The sequence below is a fragment of the Varanus komodoensis genome, unplaced genomic scaffold (assembly GCF_004798865.1).
Source record: "Varanus komodoensis strain SLA01 unplaced genomic scaffold, ASM479886v1 scaffold67, whole genome shotgun sequence".
Classification (NCBI taxonomy): Eukaryota; Metazoa; Chordata; class Lepidosauria; order Squamata; family Varanidae; genus Varanus; species Varanus komodoensis.
Window position 1 is genome coordinate 1,299,927 of NW_025336308.1, and position 22,426 is coordinate 1,322,352.

At 51.1% G+C, this 22,426-nt stretch overlaps 3 protein-coding genes across 7 annotated transcripts; all 3 read right to left on the minus strand.

The window, feature by feature from the left end:
• Window positions 1-73: 73 nt before the first annotated feature.
• Window positions 74-7,751, minus strand: NEIL1 (nei like DNA glycosylase 1). Of its 4 annotated transcripts, none has more exons than XM_044450589.1 (10): window positions 6,872-7,749; window positions 6,477-6,595; window positions 6,038-6,157; window positions 5,295-5,358; window positions 4,910-5,009; window positions 4,227-4,354; window positions 3,350-3,377; window positions 2,711-2,772; window positions 1,610-1,859; window positions 74-1,438 (listed from the first exon to the last, which is right to left on the minus strand). In XM_044450589.1, the coding sequence occupies exons 1-10, from the start codon at window positions 7,046-7,048 to the stop codon at window positions 1,392-1,394; spliced, it is 1,095 nt and encodes a 364-aa protein (XP_044306524.1). In that variant the 5' UTR covers window positions 7,049-7,749; the 3' UTR covers window positions 74-1,391. The 4 variants fall into 4 exon arrangements, with proteins under 4 accessions (XP_044306524.1, XP_044306521.1, XP_044306523.1 ...); XM_044450586.1 differs by having other exon boundaries at window positions 6,477-7,101; window positions 7,679-7,739; XM_044450588.1 differs by having other exon boundaries at window positions 6,477-6,965; window positions 7,679-7,703.
• Window positions 7,752-8,658: 907 nt separating this feature from the next.
• On the minus strand, window positions 8,659-14,437 carry COMMD4 (COMM domain containing 4). 2 transcript variants are annotated; one of them, XM_044450615.1, is made up of 8 exons: window positions 14,382-14,437; window positions 13,494-13,565; window positions 12,544-12,609; window positions 11,960-11,999; window positions 11,077-11,196; window positions 10,781-10,861; window positions 10,153-10,329; window positions 8,659-9,668 (listed from the first exon to the last, which is right to left on the minus strand). In XM_044450615.1, exons 1-8 carry the CDS (start codon window positions 14,382-14,384, stop codon window positions 9,628-9,630), a joined length of 600 nt encoding a protein of 199 aa, XP_044306550.1. In that variant the 5' UTR covers window positions 14,385-14,437; the 3' UTR covers window positions 8,659-9,627. The 2 variants fall into 2 exon arrangements, with proteins under 2 accessions (XP_044306550.1, XP_044306549.1); XM_044450614.1 differs by lacking the exon at window positions 14,382-14,437 and having other exon boundaries at window positions 13,494-13,942.
• Window positions 14,438-15,901: 1,464 nt separating this feature from the next.
• Window positions 15,902-20,534, minus strand: ZP3 (zona pellucida glycoprotein 3). The gene is made up of 9 exons (XM_044450490.1): window positions 20,175-20,534; window positions 19,005-19,123; window positions 18,816-18,919; window positions 18,363-18,540; window positions 17,915-18,032; window positions 17,714-17,805; window positions 16,734-16,879; window positions 16,517-16,639; window positions 15,902-16,055 (listed from the first exon to the last, which is right to left on the minus strand). Exons 1-9 carry the CDS (start codon window positions 20,532-20,534, stop codon window positions 15,937-15,939), a joined length of 1,359 nt encoding a protein of 452 aa, XP_044306425.1. The 3' UTR covers window positions 15,902-15,936.
• Between the last annotated feature and the right edge of the window lie 1,892 nt (window positions 20,535-22,426).

Sequence of the window (22,426 nt, forward strand, 5' to 3'; positions counted from 1 at the left end):
GTAGCAGTATTTCTAAGTTTTCTTGCCAACTGTTAGTTCTGAATCAATTGCAGAACATTCTTAAGTAGATCACTTCTTTCAAGAAAACAAATCTTTATTAGCATCAAAAAGCAGATTTCCTTTATAAAAGCACTTTAAAAATGTTCATCCAAGAGAAGAGGTGATCACCAAAGAAAGAGGAACATTTCATTTAAGCAACCATTAAATCATGCCACTTGCGGTCTAGGAGATAGGTAAAATGACCCACTTTCCCTTCGTATTGGGACAAAAGCATCTCTAGACTACTTGGCCATCTTAGCTGAAGCTTGTGTTTGAATGGTTTGTGTGATTCTTCAGCCCCAGAAAGGAATTCCTTCCAGAAAGTACAAGAGAAAAGCTGTAGCCATTTGATTTACATGAGAGCATACAGCTGCCTTTGCATTTCAGGAACAGCACCTCTTTTAAAAATGCAAATATCATAAAGCAGGACTGGGGTTGATTATTATCGGAACTGCAGCAGGTCCAAAGGAGAGACTTCACGCTTTTCTCTCCCGCTGGAGTCCCAAGGAAAATCTGTCTTCCGAAGCGGATGTTCGCACGGTGAGACATGTTTCTCATGGGTGCCAAATCTGGGTTTGGGGAACAGGGAAAGTGTCCAGTAGGAGGAAGGCTTTTTCTGCAGACTGCAGCAGGGGAAGAAGGGGTTAAATCCCCCCACTGCTATGATGCTATATTCATTTTTAAAAGGTGCCTTTACCTTTAAGGTTTTAACTTTAAATCAGATTTGAGCGCATGCACACACACGCCCTTCAGGAGGAGTACCAGGGTCACCTCTTCCAGAAAACCAATTCGATGCAAACATGCAGCTCCACAACCCCCCGCCCCCCAAGTCTTTGCTGAAGCAGATGGTGGGATAACCGATAGCCGGCTTGCTCTTTCCCCTTGCGTACCGCACAACGGTGCAATTCTAAAAAGGCTGAACGGGAGAGGTGTGCTGGGAAGTGATACCACACCTTCAGCTTTTAAGGCTCATGGTAAGAAGGTCTCCCGCCAGCCTCACTCACAGGCAAGGTTCCCACTTGCTGGCTTGAGCAAAAGCTGTGAACCCAGGACCGCACCTCTAGCAGGATTTCAGAAAATAAACGGGTACAGAGTGCCGCAGGGAAGCAATGCCGCTGCTCTTCTGTGGCCCAGAACAGAATTCAGAAGCCCGGAAACAGCCAAGCAACCACAATCCCCCTCGAGTGTCCACGGATCAGCCATCTTGTTTGCAAAAAGCCAGATGCTGTAGGGTAAAGATCCAGAAAGCCGCACGGGCAAGCTGCGTACAAAGAGCTGCTCTGGCTCCCTTCTCCTAGGTCAGCAGCACAGGGACCAGACCATAATACGCGAGGGGGCCATTCTGCATCAGGTCACTGAGCCTTCGCTCGCCTGGATCTTGTGGTAGCAGCAGCTCTGGCTAAAAGGAAAAAGGAAAAACCAGTTAAGCAGCCCGACTAGAAGGCATTTCTAGACGGGAAAGACGAAGATGGAAGATGAAGCCCAAAAACATCTGGAAGGTGTGAGGTCAGGGAGGACTTCTCTGCAAGTCCTATAAACCCAGCAATCCTAAAACCAAAGTACACCTCACCCCTCCTTTTCTGAGCCGATGTGCGCTTTTTCCGGGACTCGGCTGGAGAACCCTTTGGTGGAGACTCCGGCAAGACAGAGATTTTTCTTCTTGCTCTGGTATTCGGTGTCCTGGCCCCAGTTTTCACAGCAGCGTCCTCTGTTTCCTGGACCACTTTGCTCCCCTTCCGCCCTCCGGCCTTCCTCATTCGCACAGCGCCGTCTTGAGGAGCGCTGATCCTGGAATTTCTCCTGGCTGCTGGCTCTGTTACCTGGGCAGAGGCGACATGGTAGCTTGATCAAAGCAAAGGTCGCTGGCCATTACCCCCCCGGCCTGCTCAGCCTAACACCTGGGGGACACAGCTCCCAGCACCCCTGGTCAGCCTGACCGAGACCATGCTGGCCTGGGGAATATGGGAGCTTGTAGTCCAACGCACCAGAGGGCACTGGGTCGGGAAGAGGTCAGTCCAGCTCCACATCCCACTTTCTGCAGCCCATGGACGCTGCCAGCAAACCTGCCAGCGGCGTAGCGGGTCAACTGCTGGCTTCTGTTTGCCTCCAGAAGTGGCTATAAGTTGCAATTCCCCTTGTCCGTAACCACTGGCTGATGGGAGTTGTAGTCCCACACTACTGGGAGGGCCACAAATTACCCATCTTGGCCTAGATGGATCCTGGTTTAGTTTGGTCTTGTATGGCCCCCGCAGAGCCTTTGGGTCCCTGCTGCCTTCCTGAAGGCCATCCATGCGCAGTCCAGCCTCGAGCTCGGTAACACATCTTGCTCGTATATTTTCCCTGTGATCTTAACTCACACCAGTCTCAGCCAGTTAGCACGGAAGATGGGGAAAAGCCCCCCGTGACCAAGGACTGGTCTATAATATTCCTGCCCTCGCGTTGCGCCTTGGGCTTTAGCTCCATAAGCAAGGGAGCTGTGTTTTTCCAGAGATGTCATTTCAGAGGTTTCAGCATGAGATTTTTGGATCAAGAAACTTAATGGGGCGGATGGGCTCAGGAACTTCATAAATGGCAGGTGAAGACAAATAGAGCAGAGAGGACTGACTCCAGGAGTACTGCAAACCGCTTCCCAGAAAGGTATAAATACGGTAGAGTCGAGAACTTCTCTTACCTTTGGACTTGGCGCATCAGGATCCTCCTTTACCTGCACCCGTTTCTTGCGTGATTTTCCCTCTGCAAAACAAGCAGCGAATTAAAAAGGCCAGCTCCAGTGTTGTTAGTATCTTCGCCAAAAGATCACCATCATGCCCTAAATGGTAAAGGGCTGCTCAGGCTGCTGGCTGAGGACGCTTGGCTCCAGCTGGCAGCCGCTGCAGAGGCTCTCTGGCTTCTACGATTTTCCTTAGCTTTCTTCCTTTTTTTCCTTCTCGCTTGTTCCTTGAATCCTGCCTTTGTGAACTCAGACCTATCCTCCTTCCAGAGATCTTTTACCACTGGGTGGATGAAAAACACCTCTGACAAGAAAAAGAGGATGTGCATCTCTCTGGCAGCTCACAATGCCAAGACTGTGAAACCTGTAAACCTGAGACTTGGCCTGTATCCTAAGAGATACCTAAAGGCTAGTCCAGCAGATCGCCCGATTCGAGACCCTCTTATGTCCTTACTGAGGGGGATCCAAGGAAATGTGTCCCCGGCTCCCTCAGAAACATTGCGGAACTGTCAAAAACCCAGAAACAAACCCCAAACCATCACATTTGGACCTCTTTGTGGCTCAGAGAGATACTGGAAAGGAAGCGATGCCAACACTCACTTTTGGGGGCCATTGGTCCAGGATCGCCCTGCGTGGAAGGAAAAACGGCAGAGAAGGGATCAGAGCAACAGCAAGAGACAACTCGAGGACACTTCAGGTTGGCTCCCGACTTGGATGCGAGGGGCTTAGAAGGGGCTGCTGGGCCTCTCTCGGCCCAAGGGCTGAATTTGGTTTGGAAGAACTTGTGCTCAAAGGAGCACAAATGCTCGTGTATTTGGGAGTTCATGCCTTTGAAGAGGCATCGCAACACTTCAGAAATTCCGGTAGAAGAGCCAGGAAACCATTCAACAATAAATGGTTGGGGAAAGGGGCACCAAAGGGGGACAAGGACCCCCGAGGGCTGCATTGGAGCTCTGCCGGACAGATGTCATCTGTGGGCCAGAGATGGGAAACAGGCAATCGGGGGTTTTAATCTGGAATTTTCTGCATGCAAAGCATAGCCCCCCCCCCCCCGAAACTGTTCTTGCCCACTCTCAGCCTCTGGAAAGCTTCTGAGAACTAGAGCTTTAAATACTGAAGTTCTCTAATACTAATAGAGGGATCCTTGGGAGAGTTATAAAAGGATGCTGAGACAGAGCCTCAGTCACGACTAAGCCAAGCCATTAATTTCAGCGGGCCTTCTCTAAGAACAACTAAGGTCCAGTCCAGAATTTGAAGTGCAAAATGGCGAAAGAGGAGCAAACAGTTCTTGAGCAAACAGACTTCCCTGGTACCGGCAGGGGAGAAATCGGTGGGGCATTTTTGCCTTGGAAACACGGGACCCTCGGCGAGAAGTGTGAAAACGGATGACCCGTGGTGTGGACTGTGCTTCTAAACCGAAGGCCAGGACGGCATAAAGCTAATCAAGCTGGCAGTTCTCCATCACCTCTGTTCCTACCTGGAACCAGATGGTTCTGTTGTTGGAGTCACTCAGGGACTTCATGCCCGGAACAGAGTAGCACTGCAGCCACTCCTCAAAGGCCGTGGAATCCTGTGCACTTTCTGGGTCATAACCTTTCCCACCTGCTGGGGAGAACAAGCGTGCACTCTAACCATAATAGCACTGGAAACCCATTCCTGTACACCTGTACATGGATGCACATCCCATGTTCAAGACTGCCTTAAACATTCTGGCTTTTTGGGGGGTGGGGGGAGAGGAGGAGTCCTCTCTAATGATGAGGACTAGAAACTTAGGGCAGTAGAAGAAACCATGGATCCGTCGTGTTTGGGTTAGGGCAACATGTTCAGGACAGACCATGCCAGGCAGGTTCATATTCCGACGTGAAAGTTCCCCTTCCTCACTTGCTTAATGTTAGCTACTGGAAGAGCTCAGCAAACTGTTCTTGTCGATTCGCTGCAGAGCAGCAATGCCAGCAACTGAGAAGTCCTTTTCATCCCCCAAGAACTGCGTTGTGGGATCAAACCACGGTCCTCTCTAGTCCAACAGGATGTCCCAGGAAGCACATGAAGGCCGCGTGTAATTTTCTTCTCATGGTTTTGGATTTTTCCTACGAACCCTGCGACCCCGCGCCCTCCACACACGATCAGAGCCCTCCACTGGGCCGCCGTCTAGGCCCTTACCTAGTTGGACAACCTCCTTCGGGAGCATGTGGCAGAGCTCCAGCAAGTCGGGGTTCGCCCGTTTCGTTGCCACCTTTCTGCTCAGCGTCATGCCGGAGGTCTGCAAGGAAGAGACGTGGGGCTCAGGCGAGAGGGAAGCCCTACAGATCGGCACTCCCACAGAATGCTAAGCTCTCCCACTACTGGCGCCTTCCACAAGCAAACAATTCTGTGCATGTTCAGACAAAATATCCACGCTGGGAGCTCTGGGCCGTCTTTCTGTGGAAGCACGCATAAGATCGCACGCGAAGTGGGCCATGGATCCCGGGCGTTCGTGTGCCAAAAACGTGCCCAAATCCTGCACTGAGAAAAAACCCCAAACCAAGGCTCTGCACCCTTGCCTCACCTGTCCCCGATGCTGCAGGTCCTCCAGGACGGTCCGGGCCTTCTCAAAGGGAGGGATTTTTAACCTGCAAGGAGATGCAGGTGAGGGGAAATGACAGCCAAACATCTGGAAGGATACCATTTCCGTGCCATCGTGTAACGATGCTGGCACACCTGGCAAGATGTACCAGAGGCCTCGTGCGTATTTGCCTTTAACTGGGAACACAGTCACGCCCGCAAAACTCTGCACCCCCTTGTTGCTTCTGCCTGCAGCCCCAAATGCCAAGCTACGCTTTCACAGGTGGGGAGAGGCCCCCAGGACACGAGTGCTGAGCCTGTTTCCATCCAAAGGCTATAATGAATTTTGAAGAAGCTTGTGGGGTACTTTTCAGTGGTGGTGGGATGAAAGGCAAAAGGGATGAGCCCAAGCTGTAGAGAAAACCCCAAGCTTATTTTAGCTTGAAGCTTTTCCTGCCAAGGATTATGGCTTAGGAGAGCATTCAGGCCTCTCAGAATCAGGAAAAATTGTGAACACTGGAAAGCCAGCAAACTCTGCAGTGAAGAGAACAGAGGAGTAGCCAGCTAGAAAACCCTGGAAGGCTGGCTTGGGTTCCCCAATGGGCCAGGTTTGGGTCACAGCCCTGAGGCTCAGTACTTCTGCTCCGAGCCCTTTTGCACGGGGACAACAGTTGTCCAAGTAAGCAAGCAAAAAATCAAGCAGACGCTGACCATCGTGATTCAAGCTAGCACCAGGTGTCAACTCACCGGTACAGGATTTCGGCCCGCAGGTAGTTGCCGATGCCGTTGAAGAACTTCTGATTTAGCAAAGCCTCGCAGATCGGCTTGTCGAAAGCCTTGTCGGATAGATTCCTCAGCACATGCTCCCTGGAATGGATCAGATCCAAGCTTGTTAGAAGGGTGTGCACCAGGCAGGAGGAAAGGTGGAAGACAGAATTACTTAGCTGCTTCTCCAAGGATTTAGTTAGTGGTAGCAAGCACTTAAAGAAAAAGTGTGCTGAGAGTTTGGTTGGTTCTTCGTCCTCTTTTGGCCCAGTCCATCCCTGGACTGAGGCCCCCGTGCGGATTCTCTGAGTGCAGATTCTCACGGAGCCAAAATCGCACCATCGACCCGAGGGAGAAGTGGAAGTGGGATGCAAGGACCGGCCCAACCCCGGGCAGCTAGAAGGCACTCAAAGCTCCTCACCTGAACTTCTCATACTCCAGCATCACACACGGCCCTCGGTCGGCCTGCCAGGTGCCGTTCACCTCCCACCGGCCGAAGCGCCGGACGTCCACGTAGCAGAGGGCCTGAGGCGGCCGCTCCTTGGTGTAGAAGCGCAAGTGCGCATGCTTGGGCAGCTCAGCCACAGGGACCAGCCTGAAGCCGCCGGACATGCCAAAGCGGAAGACGAGATCCATGGACTCCCGCGCGCCCTTCTGCCCCTGGGCCGGACAGACCGGCCTGGGGGGAGGAGGAGGAGGGAGGGAGGAAGTCTTCCGCTGGACCGGCACTAGCGTGAGCTTCAGCTCCTTGCCCCGCGACACGGCCGAGATGGTGTACCCGTCGCTTTCAAAGGGCACTTCTGGATTCTTGCTCACCTCCGACTTCTCCACCTTTCCTGAGAAAAGGAGTTCTCCACACTTGGCATTGATGTACCGGCTGGCTAGAAACAGCTCTGGGCCTTCCGGCATCCTAGAAATGGAGAGGAACCAGGCTGGGAGGAGCGGGAGAGCTGTAACACGTCTCACAGGAGCACAAAGAAACTCTCTTCTCATCCAGATGAGTGCCTTTACTTTTCATTCACCCGTCAGGCAGCTCACAACATGAACTGAAATTAAAGTCAGGAAACAATAACAAGTAAACAAACACTCCCCCCCTCCAAAAAAAAAAAAACATGGTGGCTACAAATTCACAGAAGGGGAAAATAGGTTTTGGCCTTTAAAGGTGATCTAAAATATTTATAATTGTGCATAGTGATCCATAGCGAACATTAAAAAAAGAAGAAACCATAAACTAGTGCAATGGAAGGAGGAAGTTGTATTAGTATGAATCATGTTCAACCAATGGAAAGATTTCATTCAGTGAATCAGCCTGTGTCACCCTTCATGCCTTCTAGCCTGTAACTCCGAATTCCTTTCCATTCGTTATGCTGGCTGGGGGTGATGGGAAAGGAAGTCCAAACCATCCACAGGACACCATGTTGGAAAAGACTGCAGTAGATGACAAGAGTGACAGGAGAAAAGGAAGAACAGTTTCCTGGAAGGGGGAGGGAGGCACTCGGCATGTCCTCAGAGTTTCTCTTAACTAGGTGCAAAGGCAGGAGGGGGCCGGAGCCAGTTTGGGGCTCGAATCAGGCCCCGGTGCATTCGCGTCCCTGTGCACACGCGCAGCTCCGGCCAACCCACCTGAGCCCGCGCCTTCGGCGGGACAAGCAGCAGCGGAGCAGCCGCGGCGCCGGCTTCCCTCGCCTCGCAGACCCCGCGCTCTCGCAGCGAACGGAGGCTCACGGGACGCTTCCCGCGCTGCTCGCATTGGAGGCGGCGCGTCGCGGGGCACGCCGGGAGCCGTAGTTCCCGCGGCGCGAGGTCGGAGGGCCTCCCAGGCTGCCGTGCCCTCCCCTTTAAGACCGCGCGCAGGTACCGCCCGCAGCGCGCACCTGCACGTCTTCGCAGCGCCGTCGGGCACCGGGGTGGCATCGCGCATTCGCGCGTCTGCGCGCACAGGCTTCCGTGAGCGGCTGCGTCCCGTGGCATTTTGACAGAGCGCCGCCGCATCCCCAGAGGCGCTCCAGTTCCCCGCTCCCAGAGGCACGCCACCTGAGCACACGAAGGGAGCAGAGGAAACCCTGCAAGCCCAGCCCAGTTTGGGTGGCAACAGGCGCAGTCGTCCTCCGCAGGAGCAGCTTGCACGGAGTGCTCGGAGGACAAAAACTAGGCGGCAGTTTCTCAGTCCGCTGAGTGGGAGCAGTCCTCACAGTGCCAACTCTCGTCCTGCTCCTCCGCCGACCCACGGCAAACTCACATGGCAGGCTGTTGAGAAGCAGCTTATATACGGAAAACAGATCTAGCCCTGTACGAGAGGCGAAAAGTGTCAAGGCTGGAGGCTTGGGAACTCCGAGGTTTACAGAAGCCCCCTTCAAAAACCCTTCCGGAAAAACCGCACAATGAAGACTGAGAATGTTCGCTGGGGCTGAACGGCAGCGGAGTGAGGAACAGGACGGAATGGAGCCCCCTGCAAGCGGGGCTGGCTGGCTGGCTGAGCAAGGGCACCCTCGTAACAGAACCCCGAAGCAACATTCATGCAACCTTCCCTGGGGATCTTTGCAAAAGGAAGAACAGTGGCTGGACACAAATGCACAACAGTCACACTCACTGGCAGCTCAACATCGCTTAGTACTGTGGAGTTTAATTTTCTCCCACCCCACAAAGGACAGAGATCATACAAAGAGCCATCGAAGTGTTTCAGTAGCTGAGCTGCAAAAGAGAAGATTCCAAGGCATACAACCTGGCCAGCCAATCTCTCAGGCCCCGAGCCTGCAAAAAAGGCACGGATCAGAGATCTGAAAGGTGGAGGAAGGGCAAGCTGGTCTGCTCTGCTTTTCATGACTTTCACATAGCTCTTTCCCTGGTGAATGGAAAGGACAAGCCAGCCTCCTTTGATTAGTGAAAGACGACGAGCAGCCACGACACTGCATGGCAAGATTTCTCCTGGGTTTTTCCTAATTCTGCAAAAGGGGACGGGGGAGACAGATGCAGCCGAGACCATGAGGGCAAGAGAAGGTAGATTCCCCTCCTAGCACTGTAGAACCCGAACATCTTAGCGTCACTGTAATCTGGGAGTGGCTTCTCCGAGGTGTCAACACCGTGCCCCCAAGAAGAGGGAGAAAGCGAGGGAGGGGGCTCGCCTTCAGGGCAGCCTGGCCTTCTATGGAGGAGGGACAGCTGGTCTGGGCGCTGTTGGGGAAGGTTTTCGTCAGGGCGGGTAAATCGCACAGGAACCGAACTAGGCATGGTCTGGATTTTCAGCACAGGCCATGTGAGCATAACCCAGCTGGGAAAACGCTCCATGCGCCTTGCTGTGCCGGTTTTCAGAGCGTTTTAATGCAAAAAAGCTGTTTCCCACCATTGCGCTCTGCAGTGGAGTCCGTCCGCAGTTCAGGTTTGAGAAAGGTCAGGTGGAAGAGAGGGACAGATTTGGGTCTTGGCCTTCTAGCCTATTTGCTGGTGAGAAATGCCGGCTGCATTCATACAAGGGCTCTCGCTCACTTCATGAAATCACTGTCCAGAAGAGACTTCTTCACCTTCGGGCAAAATTGAGTTCATTCCAGCCTTGGCACCTTCCTCCCAGCGACTCCTTAGTCAAGTGTTTTCATGATGGCCTGGGCCTGCTTCAGCTCTGAGAGGAAGAGACGTGAAAGCACGTAAGACTGACTTAAGGTTCAGATTAAGCACAGAAACGCCTTGTTCCCCCATGCCTGGCCTCTCTTATTGAACACAGAAGTTTGCTAGAGACAGCGTCTTCTTGGTGGTCTCCCTTGGAACTCACGCCAAGGAAAGTGTTTAATAACCCCAACTGTGAGCAACAGTAAGAAAAATAAAAGTCAAGGTTTTTTAAATCTATCACAGTATCTATGCTGATTGTGGAGGATCAGACTGTGCATTGCAATGGTCAGAAAAACTTGTTTGGTTGGAGTCCAGAACTGCACAGTTTAAAAAGGTATTTGAATATTTTGTGGCTTTTCATCCCAACCTTTGCAAGCCGTTTCCTTCCCCAATTGGCATGCAACTTTTCTCCGATCCTATTCCCTGACCATTTTGGTCAAAAGCTGGTGCTACAGCAGAGAGAGAGAGAGAGAAATCCCCGGTGTTAAGTTTCTCACCTGCAAGCAAGACTCGGAACTTCTCTGCCGACAGCGTCAGGGCAACTGGCTCCAGGACTCCCCTGTCGACATCCTTTACCTTGAGCTTGAGGTGAACCACCGGTTCATTGACCTGTCGAAGTTCGCTGGAGCTGAGAGTATAATCTACTCTCCAGGACACCGAATCCAAGCAGTTCACTGCAGGCAGGCAAGAAGAGCCAAGAGGTAAGGGACACCGACTGGACCAAATTCTGCCTGCCTCACCTGTATGGCACATTTCAAATCCATTCCTCAAACCCCGGATTGCAGTCATTCCTGAACTGCAACAGTTCACTCTTCGATTTTTCTAATGTCCTCTTTTTACTAGCACAAATTAAACAGAAATAGCCCTCCGTGTGGACTGGGAACCCGCATGGGCCACGGCCAAGCTCCCCGGCTGGAGGATGCCCTCCCGCAATTTAAAGGACTGTTTTCTTTCATGCAGACTCTAGCGGCCAATGTAGTTTAGCCTTGCTGACCTTTCACACGACGGTTTGAAAAGGAGCCTGCGAACATCTCACAGTCTCCCCAGAGTTAGGACAGCATCGACCCGAACTTCCACGTGCGCCTTTTTGAGCGGTCTGGATGCAAAACGCAACGGCTGACTTACATCTCAAGCTGCACCTCCGAAGACTGTCCTGAAGGGGCGCCTGCTTCTCCTCATAGGACCGGCACAATCCCGCAACATGTTCTGCGACACAAGGAGGGGTGGGGGACCAAGATACTGCAGAGGGAGCACGTCTCCGCCCTCACCCGGCCAGCCCCCATCTCCAAATGGCTCCGTTTATCACAGGTAAGCGGCGCAAAGGACTGAACTCCCATCATGCAGATGCTCAATGCCCCTGCGGACACCCAACTTGTTCTGCCAAGGCCTGGAAGGCTCTCTCGGCCGCCGCCTTTGCTCACCTTTGGGCAGCCCCAGCTGCTGCAGCTCGCTGGAGAGGGAGTCCGAGTCCACCTGGTGCTTGGCAGCGCTGGAGAAGATGAAACTGAGAACAGCGACGGCAGCCTTTACGTCCCCGGACTCTGGCAAAGTGGGAGGAAGCAACAGGAGAACGGTCGGTCTAGCGAGGGATGGCGCCTCAAAGAGAGGCAGCTGAGCGGCTCGAGGGCAGGCCCGTGGCGACCCCAGCGCCTACAGAATAAAAATGCATCCCCGCCGGTCCGTTTGGAAGCACCCGGCCAAGCTGCGCAAACCGATGCCACGCCACAGGTCGATTTCGGGCCAGGCCTTGGAATCCAGATGTGAAGTTCTCCTAAAACACGGGGAGATGCCTTCAAGCCAGCTTCCTCTCGCCTAGCGTTTTGGGGATGGGGCACACCACGAGCTGCAATCGGCACAGCAAGATTTGACCCACTCCCATATTCCATCTTAGAACGGCAGAGGAGACCCTACGGCCACCTGGATGTCCCTGAACAACAACTCCCATCATCCCAGGCCCTGTTGGCTGAGGCCAATGGGAGTTGCAGTCCAGTGTCCGGCAGAGTGTCCCCCTGCTGAAACTTGACTCCGTGACTTTCATGTAAGGAATTTCTCCTCCTTCCACCTGAGAGGGCTTTGGCTGTGGGACAGTACAGAAATGAAATTAATAACAGCAGCAATTTGCCCTTTGCTCTGCTCAATAGTGACCTGCATGAAGAGCCCTGGAGAATTTGAAAACTAGTTCACTATTTTCTCACATTTTGGTCAGACCAACAAAGCTACTGCCCTCATCTGAATGCTTTCCTGCTCTTCCTTTTGCTTTTCCTAGAAGCACCTGCCATGGTTTCCAAAAAGAAAGACACTCACCGAACTTGGCATCTGAGGTGAGCTTTAAAATCTTCTCATACTGCAAGAAAAACACACAATTCAAGTATATTTAAATTGCTCGTGCCAAGTTCACCTTCTGGAACCCCAAGAGGGTCTTTCTATCCATCACAGAAACACATGCCATCCAGACACACGCGTTTCACTGCAACTGCCCTTATTAGCTATGCTGGCTGAGAATGATGGGGATTGCAGTCCAAAAGAAGAGATCAAAGCTTTGACGGAGCCCATTTTGAGAATACCTGGCAGTTCATATGAAAACAATTCCTACTGTTCACAATGTGTTGTTGGACTGTTCTGAGGCTTTTATGTCTAGGACAGGATACAAAAGTTTTAAACAAATAAATAATAAAGACATATCCTCCAATTTACAGGGCTGCCATCTGTATAACTTTTAAAATTTTTTTTATTGTTTTGCAAAAGACTGAAGGGGACTGTCGGCCTACCCAGATGAATCAGGCCCGTTTGTTTCAGCCTCTTCTGATCCCCTTAAATTAGGACAAAGTTAGTTTTGCACATCTGAAAATACAAGCATACAAATGAGAAAAAGAGAATCTCAGACTTACATCAATTCCTTCACCAAGCAGGTCTTTCAGCACCTGGGCACAGATGAGCTTAAGCTTCACAGAGGACTAGAATGATAACATAAAATACATCTGATAACATTTTGCCTGGAACATGAGCTTCTCCATCAATTTCATAGAAGAATTCTGTATATTTTTGTATATTGTTATTTATTTGTTGGAAGCCGCCCTGAGGCTTATGCGAATGAGGCGGCATACAAGTACTCCAAATAAATAAATAAAACAAATAAGAAGTCCTGATAAGCAAGCTATCTCATGCCACCCTCATTTTAAGGAATAAAAAGGGGTTTTTTTGATAAGGTTGGACCATCCAACTATTTCTAACCAGGAGGATAGAAACATGTATCCACAAACATCACTACTATCAACTGATGATTTGGTTGGGTTTGTTAAACTTAGAATCACAGATGAACCAACAAATAAGTCATTGATCTTTGGGCTCTGGCTCTGACTTGCAGCAGAAATATTTCCACAGAACGTTGTAACAACTGCATCTGATGGTTACTCAAGAGTCGCAGAAGGTAGATTCAGGTCTGCTGGAAGATCCTTGGAAGATCAGCAGGTCAGCCAAACGGCCTTCCAAGCGTTTAATATGAACAGTAATTAGCAGTAAATTGTTTTGCTTCAGAGCTTACTCAGAGACTTTACTTTCTTCAGTTTTAAGTGTCCATCTTTTTTTATTTATTTTATTTATTTATTAAAACATTTTTATGCCGCCCCATTCGCCGAAGCCTTACAACTTTTTACTTGGTGTGGCTGGTGGGCCTGCAGCTTTGAATAAGGCAAAGCGAACCCCACAATCTAGTCTGCCCCCCCCCGTCCCCGTCCTACAGCGATTAGGCCAAATCCAGCAAAAAAACTCAAGCTCAAGGTCCAAGTGCAATGTAACAGAATTAAAATGCACATCTAGTATCAAAAGGAGTTTCACTTACTATTTTGGCCAAGGTGCTAATTTCTGCCAAGACCCAATCTGGACAGTCCAAGTCGCCACAGAACCGGAACCTCTGATGGGAGGAATTAAATTGGCGTCCATGATGAAATACCATTAGCGCCAACAACCCAGAATTTAGTCTGCCGCAAAACCAAGAGTTCAGCCTAGCTTTTGAAATGCATTTGAATCAGACCTCCCAAATACTTCACACAAAAGCAAGAAAGGGAACTGAAGAGCTAAGTTTTGGGAAAGCCCCTGAAACTATCCCCCGTCAGCACCTTGCCCACATGGATAGACTGGGCAAACATTTCCCCAGTTGAGTTCGGACCTGATCCCAGCTTTGGGGAGGGCATGACATTTAAACTGTGAAGCCCAGAGTGTCGGATTCAAAGCCTGAATTTCAGAATTAGCAAGGCACTGTTGCATGTTACAACTGCCTCCCCTACCCCAGAGCCAACAATCCTCTGTTCTCCATGGCCATCCGTGAATACCTGCCCCTTAGACAAACAGCAGCCACATTCCACTGCCTGTTCGGTTCATTTCATCATCATTCTAGTCCTCAGTGAACATCATGCCTGCTCCAAGAGCCCCACACTCTGAAAGCAGATTTCTAACGAGCTCTGTTCTTAATCGTCTCTCGTATGCATAAAAAAAGGGGGAACGACTGCAAATTCTGGGAAGTGAATTTCGCAATGCATTCTTCTCCGGCTTCCTGCAAGAACAACGGTGGCAAGAGGGAAGCCCGTGCATAGGCCTGCGGGGGCCCTGCAGCACCCGCCCCCCCCCCGGCTGCCTTCTCGGGGTGCAAATCGGCCTTCGGGGGCCCTGCCCAGCTCCCCCCCCCAGGGGGGCAGGCCAGCCACCCTCCCACCCAGCGCGCCGCGCGTACCATCTCGCCCCGCTCCCCCGGCGGCTCCGCACAGCTGGGTCAGCTGACCGCGCTCCGCCGACCAATCAGCGAGCAGCTCCGGGCGCGTCAGCTGTTGGCACCGCGCCCTCCCCGCTTTCGTTTTCCGTCCCGCGCGAGCGCGGGATAAGTCAGCGCGCCGGCGCGAGCGGTTTACAAATGCTCACGGGAAGAAACGCGCGCCAGGGAGCAGCCGCTCGGGGGCGCGCGTGCACGTTAATCCCGTTGCTGAGAGCAAAGCAAAGCTCAGAGCGGGGCAAAGCGAAGCGAAGCTGGCGAGGGCGCGCGTGCCGATGCCACGGTGGCCCACGCGGGACTTCCGCGTGGAAGGCAGGCCCACGTCGGACTTCATTTTTCATTCTTTCCAAAGTTAGAAGCCGCTTCGTCCACAGAGATCTCAAGACGATGCAAATAACCCTACAAAAGGCAAATATAATAGCGTGGAGTGGAGAGACACGTGTCTGCACCCGCCCCACCCCATGCAGGCAGGGCTGTGCGCGTTGCTGTAGCCCCATTCCCGACGTAAGGGGGTGCTGCCCCACAGGGCGAGACAGATGAGGTACGTAAGCCGTCCCGAGGCGTTAAGCGATGGGACGGCGTCTAAAAACTCCAAATAAAGTTTGCCGAGAGACTGTTGATCACCCCGGTGCAGGATGCAAAGACTGCAGAACTCTGTGCTGAAGCTGTAACTCATGGCAAGGACAATTAAAACCGGTGTTAGAGAATAAGCCAAGCATGAGGTCGGTCAGTAGGCATCCTAAAATCCAGCTCTTTCATGTTCTTAGTGCAACCAAACCCACAACCTCTATTGATGCACAGGCACGCACAAGCTACCCCCTCCCCAAGGGAGGATCAAAGTCTGAACTTTTGGATGAAGTCCTTTCAAGGCCAGGAAAGTATGTACTCTTTATTTTAAAAGGTGTGCTTCTGCAGGCTGAATATTGCCTGTTTTGAGCCAAATCCTTCAGCCAGGTTGGCTGCTGCCGCACCCCCTTTAAAGAAAATACACTGAACACATAAGTAACTTAGCCATAATTTTACCAAGCATCTACCAATACCCTATAGGATCTCACCCCCACTACAAAGCAGACAAACAACTTCCAGAAACAAATTGCTCAAAAACTCTGTGCTAAACAAAGTACATCTTAGCCTGTAGTCCAGTGGCGAAGGCCGAATTCAGCGGCAGAGCAGCTCTCTAGTTGCAGGGCTTGTGAGTCCAAAGACAGAAGGCAGGGCTAAAAATTGAAAGATCCCAGCACATTTCAACTGACAGCTCCTAAAGCCAGTAACTGAACCTTAGGAAAGGTGTTGCAACACTTTAGTAAACCTGCCCAAAAGGCCAGGAATCACCCAACGATTGGGAACAAAAGGAGGGTTTGCAACCAACTAAGAAACTTAGAGGACACAATTGTTATTTCAGCACCTCGTGGAAAATTACTCCCGCATGGACACCCTTCCTTCTCTCTACCCTGGTTATGTAGACAAAGCCAAGTGAGTTGCTTTATTTTTTCCTTTTTTTATACACATATGGTACAGCTTAATACGAGCCAGAACGTCTTTTCCTATAATAGAGAATTCCTAGAGTGATGAGAGCCAGGATCACAGCGATGGCTATCAGGATGAGTCCCACCAGTGTCCCAGGAGCTTGAAGGAAGCCTGCGGAGGAGAACAAGGTTAGGTTTGCAGATCAACCCCTCCCTGGAGCTGGACTTCTTGCTCTGCAGTGGAAATGCTCTGTGATGGGTGCGATTGATTTACTTTGGTTATGTTTGAATGATGTTACACATTTGGTGCTTTACCATCTTGATCTGGGTCACATTAATGAAAGCCCATGAGTTCCTGGGGCCACAGATGCAGAAGTGGGGTTCTTTCATTGCCTCTGGTTTAACAATGCAGGAACACTGAAACTTGCATTGACATTACGTATGAACTGAGCCTTGAGTTCTACCTTTACTGGAAAGGTAGGTTAGATCCAAATTAGGTCTACGGTGGTGGGCAAATTGAAACCTAACTTCTCCCATCCAGAAATCTGCACTGAGGTTATTCTGACGTAGCAGCCCAATTTCTAAACTTATTTAAACGTTGCAAGGAGTAGAAATATTAGGATTCCAAATTACCGTAACTAGTTGAGGATTCCATCATTCCGCTTCGGTGGCCTGCGAGTCTTCTGGAGGTCAGGTACGCATCAAGGATGAATATGGGACCTAACATCACATCGGTCTCCACGTCTTTCGTTTTATCTGCATTTGAACATAGAGAGCTCACTGTTAGGTCAGGACACGGATGCAGCTGGAACATGTTCGGCTTCGTGTCCGTCCAGTTTGCTGAACACACCTTGCTTAGCGGCAGCGTCTCGGCCAAGCCTCCTTCCTGTCAGCCATCTGTCCCAGGTGTTGACACTCCTTGACTGGTCGGGAAGGTCGCAGTTGCCAGTTTCACAGCAGGCGCAGATGTCCTGGGTGCCTTCTACCGGGGTCCACCTGGAGCAGGTTGGGTGGGAAGTAAAGAGAGAAGAATGAAATCAACTATTCGTGGACCTTTATAAGGAGGCCTCAGGGAGTAGCTCAGTGCCGGTCTTGTGAGGGGCAGGTACCACCACCTGCCTATCCCCCAAATGTCTTTTTATCACCTAATTACACCTAGTCGGTTCACAAAAGGTCCATTCAGTTGTACGCCAGCTCACTGTGAAGCAGGACCACCATTCCCTGGTTCTTTTCAGAGAAGAATCCTCCACCTGAAGGGCTGCCACAGGGCTGGGCTGTGTTCTGAAGGCCTGTCCCATCCAAGATGACTCAAGGCTGGTTCTGCTACTATTGGATTTACAAGCCTGCTTTTCTCTCATGAACTCAAAGCAGCTCGCATCATCCCCCCTCCTCCCAAGTCTTATCTCCACAACAACCACCCTGCGAGGGAGCGGTTGAGCTGAGGCTGACTGGCCCAATGCACCCAGCGGGCTCCATGGCTGAGCGGGGACTCGAACCCGGATTGCCCGAGTCCCAGTCCCAGGCTCTTCACCACGACACCACAGTACGTTGTGGCTATGAATTCCCCTAGTTCATGATGCACCATATTGGCTCAAATAGCCAACGGTTGAAAAGTGGAGTAGAAACAGGACTGAGCAAGAATGCTGTTTGAGCAGCTGCCTCCTCTCGTTTCGCCTTCCCCGCTCTGGTGCCTTCCAAATGGGCTGAAGCTGCCTCTCCCGCCACGCTGCCGGGGAGGTCCTGAGAGCCGTCATGCGAAATGCCCGGAGAGCAATAGCTTGGGAACACTTTTTTTTTTCCCTAGCATGGATGTAATGCCAGGTCACCCACCTGTTGGTTGCTTTACTGAAGGAACAAGCCTTGTTTTCTGGATCGGGAGTCTGGCCAGCTGCAGAAACTTTCAAGTGGCAGGTGATGTAGATCTACGAGCCAGACACAAAAGAAGTGGCAGCAGCCAACCCTTCGGTAGCTCAAGGCACAGACACACCTGTGAGGGGCGAGTCTGCTGGAGCTGGGCACAAAGCCACTTACCAGGTCTCCGGGGTCTTCCGCGAACCTGAAGGTGTCTACTGTGAACTGGAGCACGTCGTCCTTGGGCCTCGGCGATACAAAGGTGGAGTTGGAATCCGATTTCCCATCAACAAGGCAGCTAAGGAGCAGCAAAGGCTGGGTTCAGACAACACCCAAGGGTTGAGTATGGATTGCCAGGTTGCTGAACTGCGGGTTGTGTTGGCTGAACCCAGCTGTCTTAAAAAGCCACCAGTTGTTAACCTCAGACAATCCATGAAGAGAACCCATGGTTTGGGGGACGAAATATCCCTGGGACAAAAATCAACTTATTGCGGTGGCTGAGAAATTATTTCTGGCCTATCAGAACCTCTCAGCACTACCCTCTCTCACGGAGAACTTAGCCAAGACTGAATGTGGCCCTTCGACCAACACCAATGCGGTAGTGACGGTTACTCCCGAGATCGCGTACCCTTTGTAGTCGATGATTGGGTACAGCGGTGTGGACTGCCTGCCTGGGCTCAGCGTGGCCACGCATCGGTCGACAAAGAGCCTCAGGGGCATGTGGTTGTTGGTGTCCACAGCTGCCTGGATGTACATCGCATCCCCCAGCTGGTACCCGTTGGTCGTTCTCTCAGCACTCCAGTCATCTGGAAAGCAAAAGTGGTACAGAATCTTATCCAGAAGGCTCCCAGTGCTTCCGCAGAGCTGGCATCAGCCACGAAGCGCCCAGTGGCAGGGACGCTGGGTGGGAATTCAGTTGAGGCAACAGAAGAGTCAAAATACGCCCAGGTTTTCGAAAGTCAGGGCCTGCAGCTGACTTTTCAAAAGCCATCGCAGCCTTCGCTAGTGGCAGCTGCAGTTTCGCTCTAACAGGCAGCTAGTGTGAGAACTATATTCAGAAATGCCACATCCTGTGACGTACCTGTCATTAAACGCAAGGAGAAGCTCAGTTTCTCCTCTGCAGAGAGAGTCGAGCTGAAGGGCACCCAGGTTGGCCTGATGGCTTTGCTGCTCACATTGTTCCTTCTGGAGAGAGGGAGAGAGAATGAACGAACATGGGAGTAGAAAAATCCTACAGAACCTGCACACCAGCCTCGTTTCCCCACCTTACCTTGGGTAATGACATTCAATAGGGACTTCTGCGGGACTAGTCCTTAAGATGATTGCATTTGGGGCTGGAGTGGGGCGGTAGTAAAGGGTTATGCTGTAGACCAGGGAATCCGGCATCATCTAGGAGTAATGCAGGATACACACACCGGTTACCCACAAAGCAGGGTGCCGCACCTGTTCCAGTCCAAGAACCGATTCCCATGTCAAGGACCTGAGGCCAAAAGGCTTGCCAGTAACCAAGCCCTAAGAAGATCACCTCAACCCTTTAGCACAGGGAGGAAGCCATGGTTGGCACCTGCCACAAAGGGGAAGGCTGGATTTGCCCCCAGCCCCAAGATCGTTCACTGCTGCCTGGACCTCTTGGCTTGCTTTATCCCTTGGGCTAATGTAGCTGCTTCCTCCATTTGCTCTGTATGCCCCACAGCACAGCTGGACAGAACATTGCTTTCCAAGTCCTCTCGACTCCAGTTCCCTGCATTTCCAGTCATTGGCCATGTTGGTGAGGCTCCTGGGAGGTGAAGTCCAAAAGATGTAGAAAGCAACCTTCTGCCCACCTCTGCCTCGCATCCTAAAGCAGCATGAATGAAGCAGAAGCAAGCACTGCTTAGTCCTTTCAGATCTATGTGATTCTGCAGTGATCCTTTCAAGGTGGAGGGCAGCGGGGGGGGGGGGGCTTGAGTCCTCTTTTTCAGCCCTTCATTTAAAGTCATCCTCCGTCTGAGGCACTAATCCCTCATAGAGCCATGCTCCTTCAGCAGTGACCAAAACAGGCAGGCAAGTCACAACTTTCCAGGCTATTTGTGTACTTGTTATATTTCTATCCCACCTTTCTCCCCTTCTGCAACTCAGGGTCCCCTGGCAGTCCCCCCCTCCAAGGCCAGGCCAGCTCCAAACCCACTGAGCTTCAACAGGATGGATGTCTGATGTACCTTCACACCCTTATTTCTGTTTAAATCACTTCTAAACTCACACCTGCACCTGTAAGTTATGCTATTTTAATGCAAACTGCTTCTTGGGCCAATGCCTTTTCTCTTTGGGGCAATTCAAAGAGAATTTGAATTTGACCCACCCGACTTCCAGGGCTTCAAGTTTACTTACTCACTGAGCAAAAGGCCACCTTTAACCGAGCACAGCAGCACCGAGAGACAGAAACGGAAGGTATGAAGCTCACCTGCAAGGCACTGCCACATTCATGGAGCCCAACATCAAAGATCACCACCTCCTCTGCAGCATCCAGTGACGTGGGTTGGCAGCCAGGGGAGCCCAGCATAAGGTCAGAGGCTTGGATGAGCCTGCCAGTCCCAAAAAAGTCCCTTTTCACAGTCACTACAACCTGGGCTTCCCCACACTTCGCGGTCACAGGTGTCAAGGCGGACAAGCCCCTGGTCTGAGAAGCATCCACCCAAGCCCAGGAGTAGGACTGGGACCAGCTGGGGTCATAAAGCTGGTCCTCAGGGGATGGGGTCTGGGCAGCAGGCCCCCAAACAATGGGTCCCCTTGCAGCAAAGTTCCAGGAGTCCAAAGAGACCATTTCTGCAGGAGTCCAAAGAGCCCCACAAAAGAAAACTACCACCAAAGTCTCTGCAAGCCCCATCTTGGCTGTTAAAAAGAAAAATACATATACATGTACCTAGCATGAAAGCCAAAGCATGCTCTGGAACCCTTTTATATGGAACACCTAACAGCCACCCTCAGCTCACCTGAGTCAGGTAATCATGTGCCCCTCCCCTCATCAGGTCCCTGACTCAAGCGCAAACTGCAAGGAAAAAGGGGAAGGGGGGGGGGAGGCGGGGATTAACGTTAGTCCCGCCTGTACTTCGCTTTGGTACAGGCAGGTGCTCTGAAGAAGTCCTGAAAGTACTTTTGAATTTACATAGTCCCAGTGACGTGACCCAGTGTTAGCCACGTTGGCTGATGTGACCCAGCTGAGCTAGCTTGTTTTCAAGCTGAAGGGGCTTGCAAATGTGTTGATCTTAAATTCTGCTGTTATAAGCCACTCTGGGGAGAGGAGGATCTTGACTGGTGGCAAATAAATCTATTAAGGGTGCATGTGCCATTTTGGCAGGGAGAAGTCCAACCAAAACTCTCGGCATCCCTTATGCTGGCTTGGGAAAATGCTGGGGATTCTAGACTTTTCTGCTCTCAACGTGCCTAGAAATTCTTCCTACATAACAATAATGCAACAGCGAGACCACTCTGGCGGCTCAGTTCCGAAAGGCCTGATGGGGAAACGTTTCCTCTTTGCAGAAGGGCAAGCCGCACATCCAGCCCTTTGGGATGCAGAAACCGGTGCCCTTCGTTGTCCACAACCCAAGCAGGCACAAGAGGTCCTTTCCATACTGTTGTTGCCGTGTGCATTTACCTGGGAGTAGGGTCACTGAACTCAGTGCTTACGTCTGAGTAGAAATGCTTAGCTTGCACCGTCAGACTCTTTGGCACAGCTGAAGGCTCAAGGCACCCAGTGTTAAAGATGTAGGACAGTTTCTTTCACCCCTTTTTTGCCTCCAAGCAAAAACCTGGAGTAGATCACTATACATAGGCCAGGTTTAAACGTTCCCATGCAGCCACTTTCCCCCCTAAATTTGTCCACAAAGAAAAGGGGGGGGGGGTCAAAGTCCTGACCACCCACTTTTAAGGTCCTACATGGATAGGGAAAAATTTAAGGGGCAGAGTGGCTGGATTTGGAAGTTTAAAGCCTTCTCTGAATGAAGCTTTTAACCATCCACTTTACTGAGGTTTCTGCTTCTGGATTTTTTTGCAGGATTAAAATTGGTTCCTTTACACACGTTTTTCTTCTCTTTCCCTGCCTTCCTACGTGTTTCCTCTGCAGTCTTCTGTGCTTGGTAGCAATGTTTATTTATTTATTTAGCGGACTTATATGCTAAATATGTTGCAGTGATAATCTTCACAGGGGGGCTTCTAAGTATGATTACTTATAGGTAAGTCTTAGATGCTTTGGTGAGACTGTTCCTAGAAGGCACACAATTTTTTGCTGCCTCCAACATGTTTGAACCGCTTTAAGGGGGCTTTGGGCATTCTTAGCTACCGGTTTCTTGTCTACCAGAGAGACATTTACTTAGAAGTAAGCCCGTTGAACTCAGCGGGACTTGCTTCTGAGTGTGTGTGATTGCAACATGTTGTAAGCCGCCCTGAGGCTTCGGCGAATGGGGTGGCATAAAAATGTTTTAATAAATAAATATTAAATAAACATAGGCCAAATATTTAGGCTCGGATCACAAGTTCCTGTGATCAATTGCAAGCTACCTTTAATGCTGGGAACTGCATAGTAATATAATCATTATTAGATTTATTTATATCCTATCTATTCCCAGAGTTGGGACTCTAGGTGGCTGGAAGATTGAACTCTTATAATGCTCATTATTGTGCCTTTCCAATACAGATGGGTTTCCTTTTTAATTTCAC

What these genes read in the sequence shown, in the direction of transcription:
- ZP3 (XM_044450490.1), bottom strand. Translation starts at nt 20,534, where the DNA reads ATGGTCTCTTTGGACTCCTGGAACTTTGCTGCAAGGGGACCCATTGTT. An exon ending in ATTGAATGTCATTACCCAAG is followed by an intron (nt 18,920 to 19,004) that starts GTAAGGTGGGGA and finishes CCCTCTCTCCAG; the next exon opens with AAGGAACAATGTGAGCAGCA. An exon ending in AGACGCTGCCGCTAAGCAAG is followed by an intron (nt 16,640 to 16,733) that starts GTGTGTTCAGCA and finishes GTTCAAATGCAG; the next exon opens with ATAAAACGAAAGACGTGGAG.
- NEIL1 (XM_044450586.1), bottom strand. Translation starts at nt 7,048, where the DNA reads ATGAGAAGAGAGTTTCTTTGTGCTCCTGTGAGACGTGTTACAGCTCTC. An exon ending in ACAGAACCATCTGGTTCCAG is followed by an intron (nt 3,378 to 4,226) that starts GTAGGAACAGAG and finishes CCTTCCACGCAG; the next exon opens with GGCGATCCTGGACCAATGGC. An exon ending in CTGATGCGCCAAGTCCAAAG is followed by an intron (nt 1,860 to 2,710) that starts GTAAGAGAAGTT and finishes GCCTCTGCCCAG; the next exon opens with GTAACAGAGCCAGCAGCCAG.
- COMMD4 (XM_044450614.1), bottom strand. Translation starts at nt 13,607, where the DNA reads ATGGTATTTCATCATGGACGCCAATTTAATTCCTCCCATCAGAGGTTC. An exon ending in TTAGCACCTTGGCCAAAATA is followed by an intron (nt 12,610 to 13,493) that starts GTAAGTGAAACT and finishes TTATCATTCTAG; the next exon opens with TCCTCTGTGAAGCTTAAGCT. An exon ending in CACCTCAGATGCCAAGTTCG is followed by an intron (nt 11,197 to 11,959) that starts GTGAGTGTCTTT and finishes CCACTTTGCCAG; the next exon opens with AGTCCGGGGACGTAAAGGCT.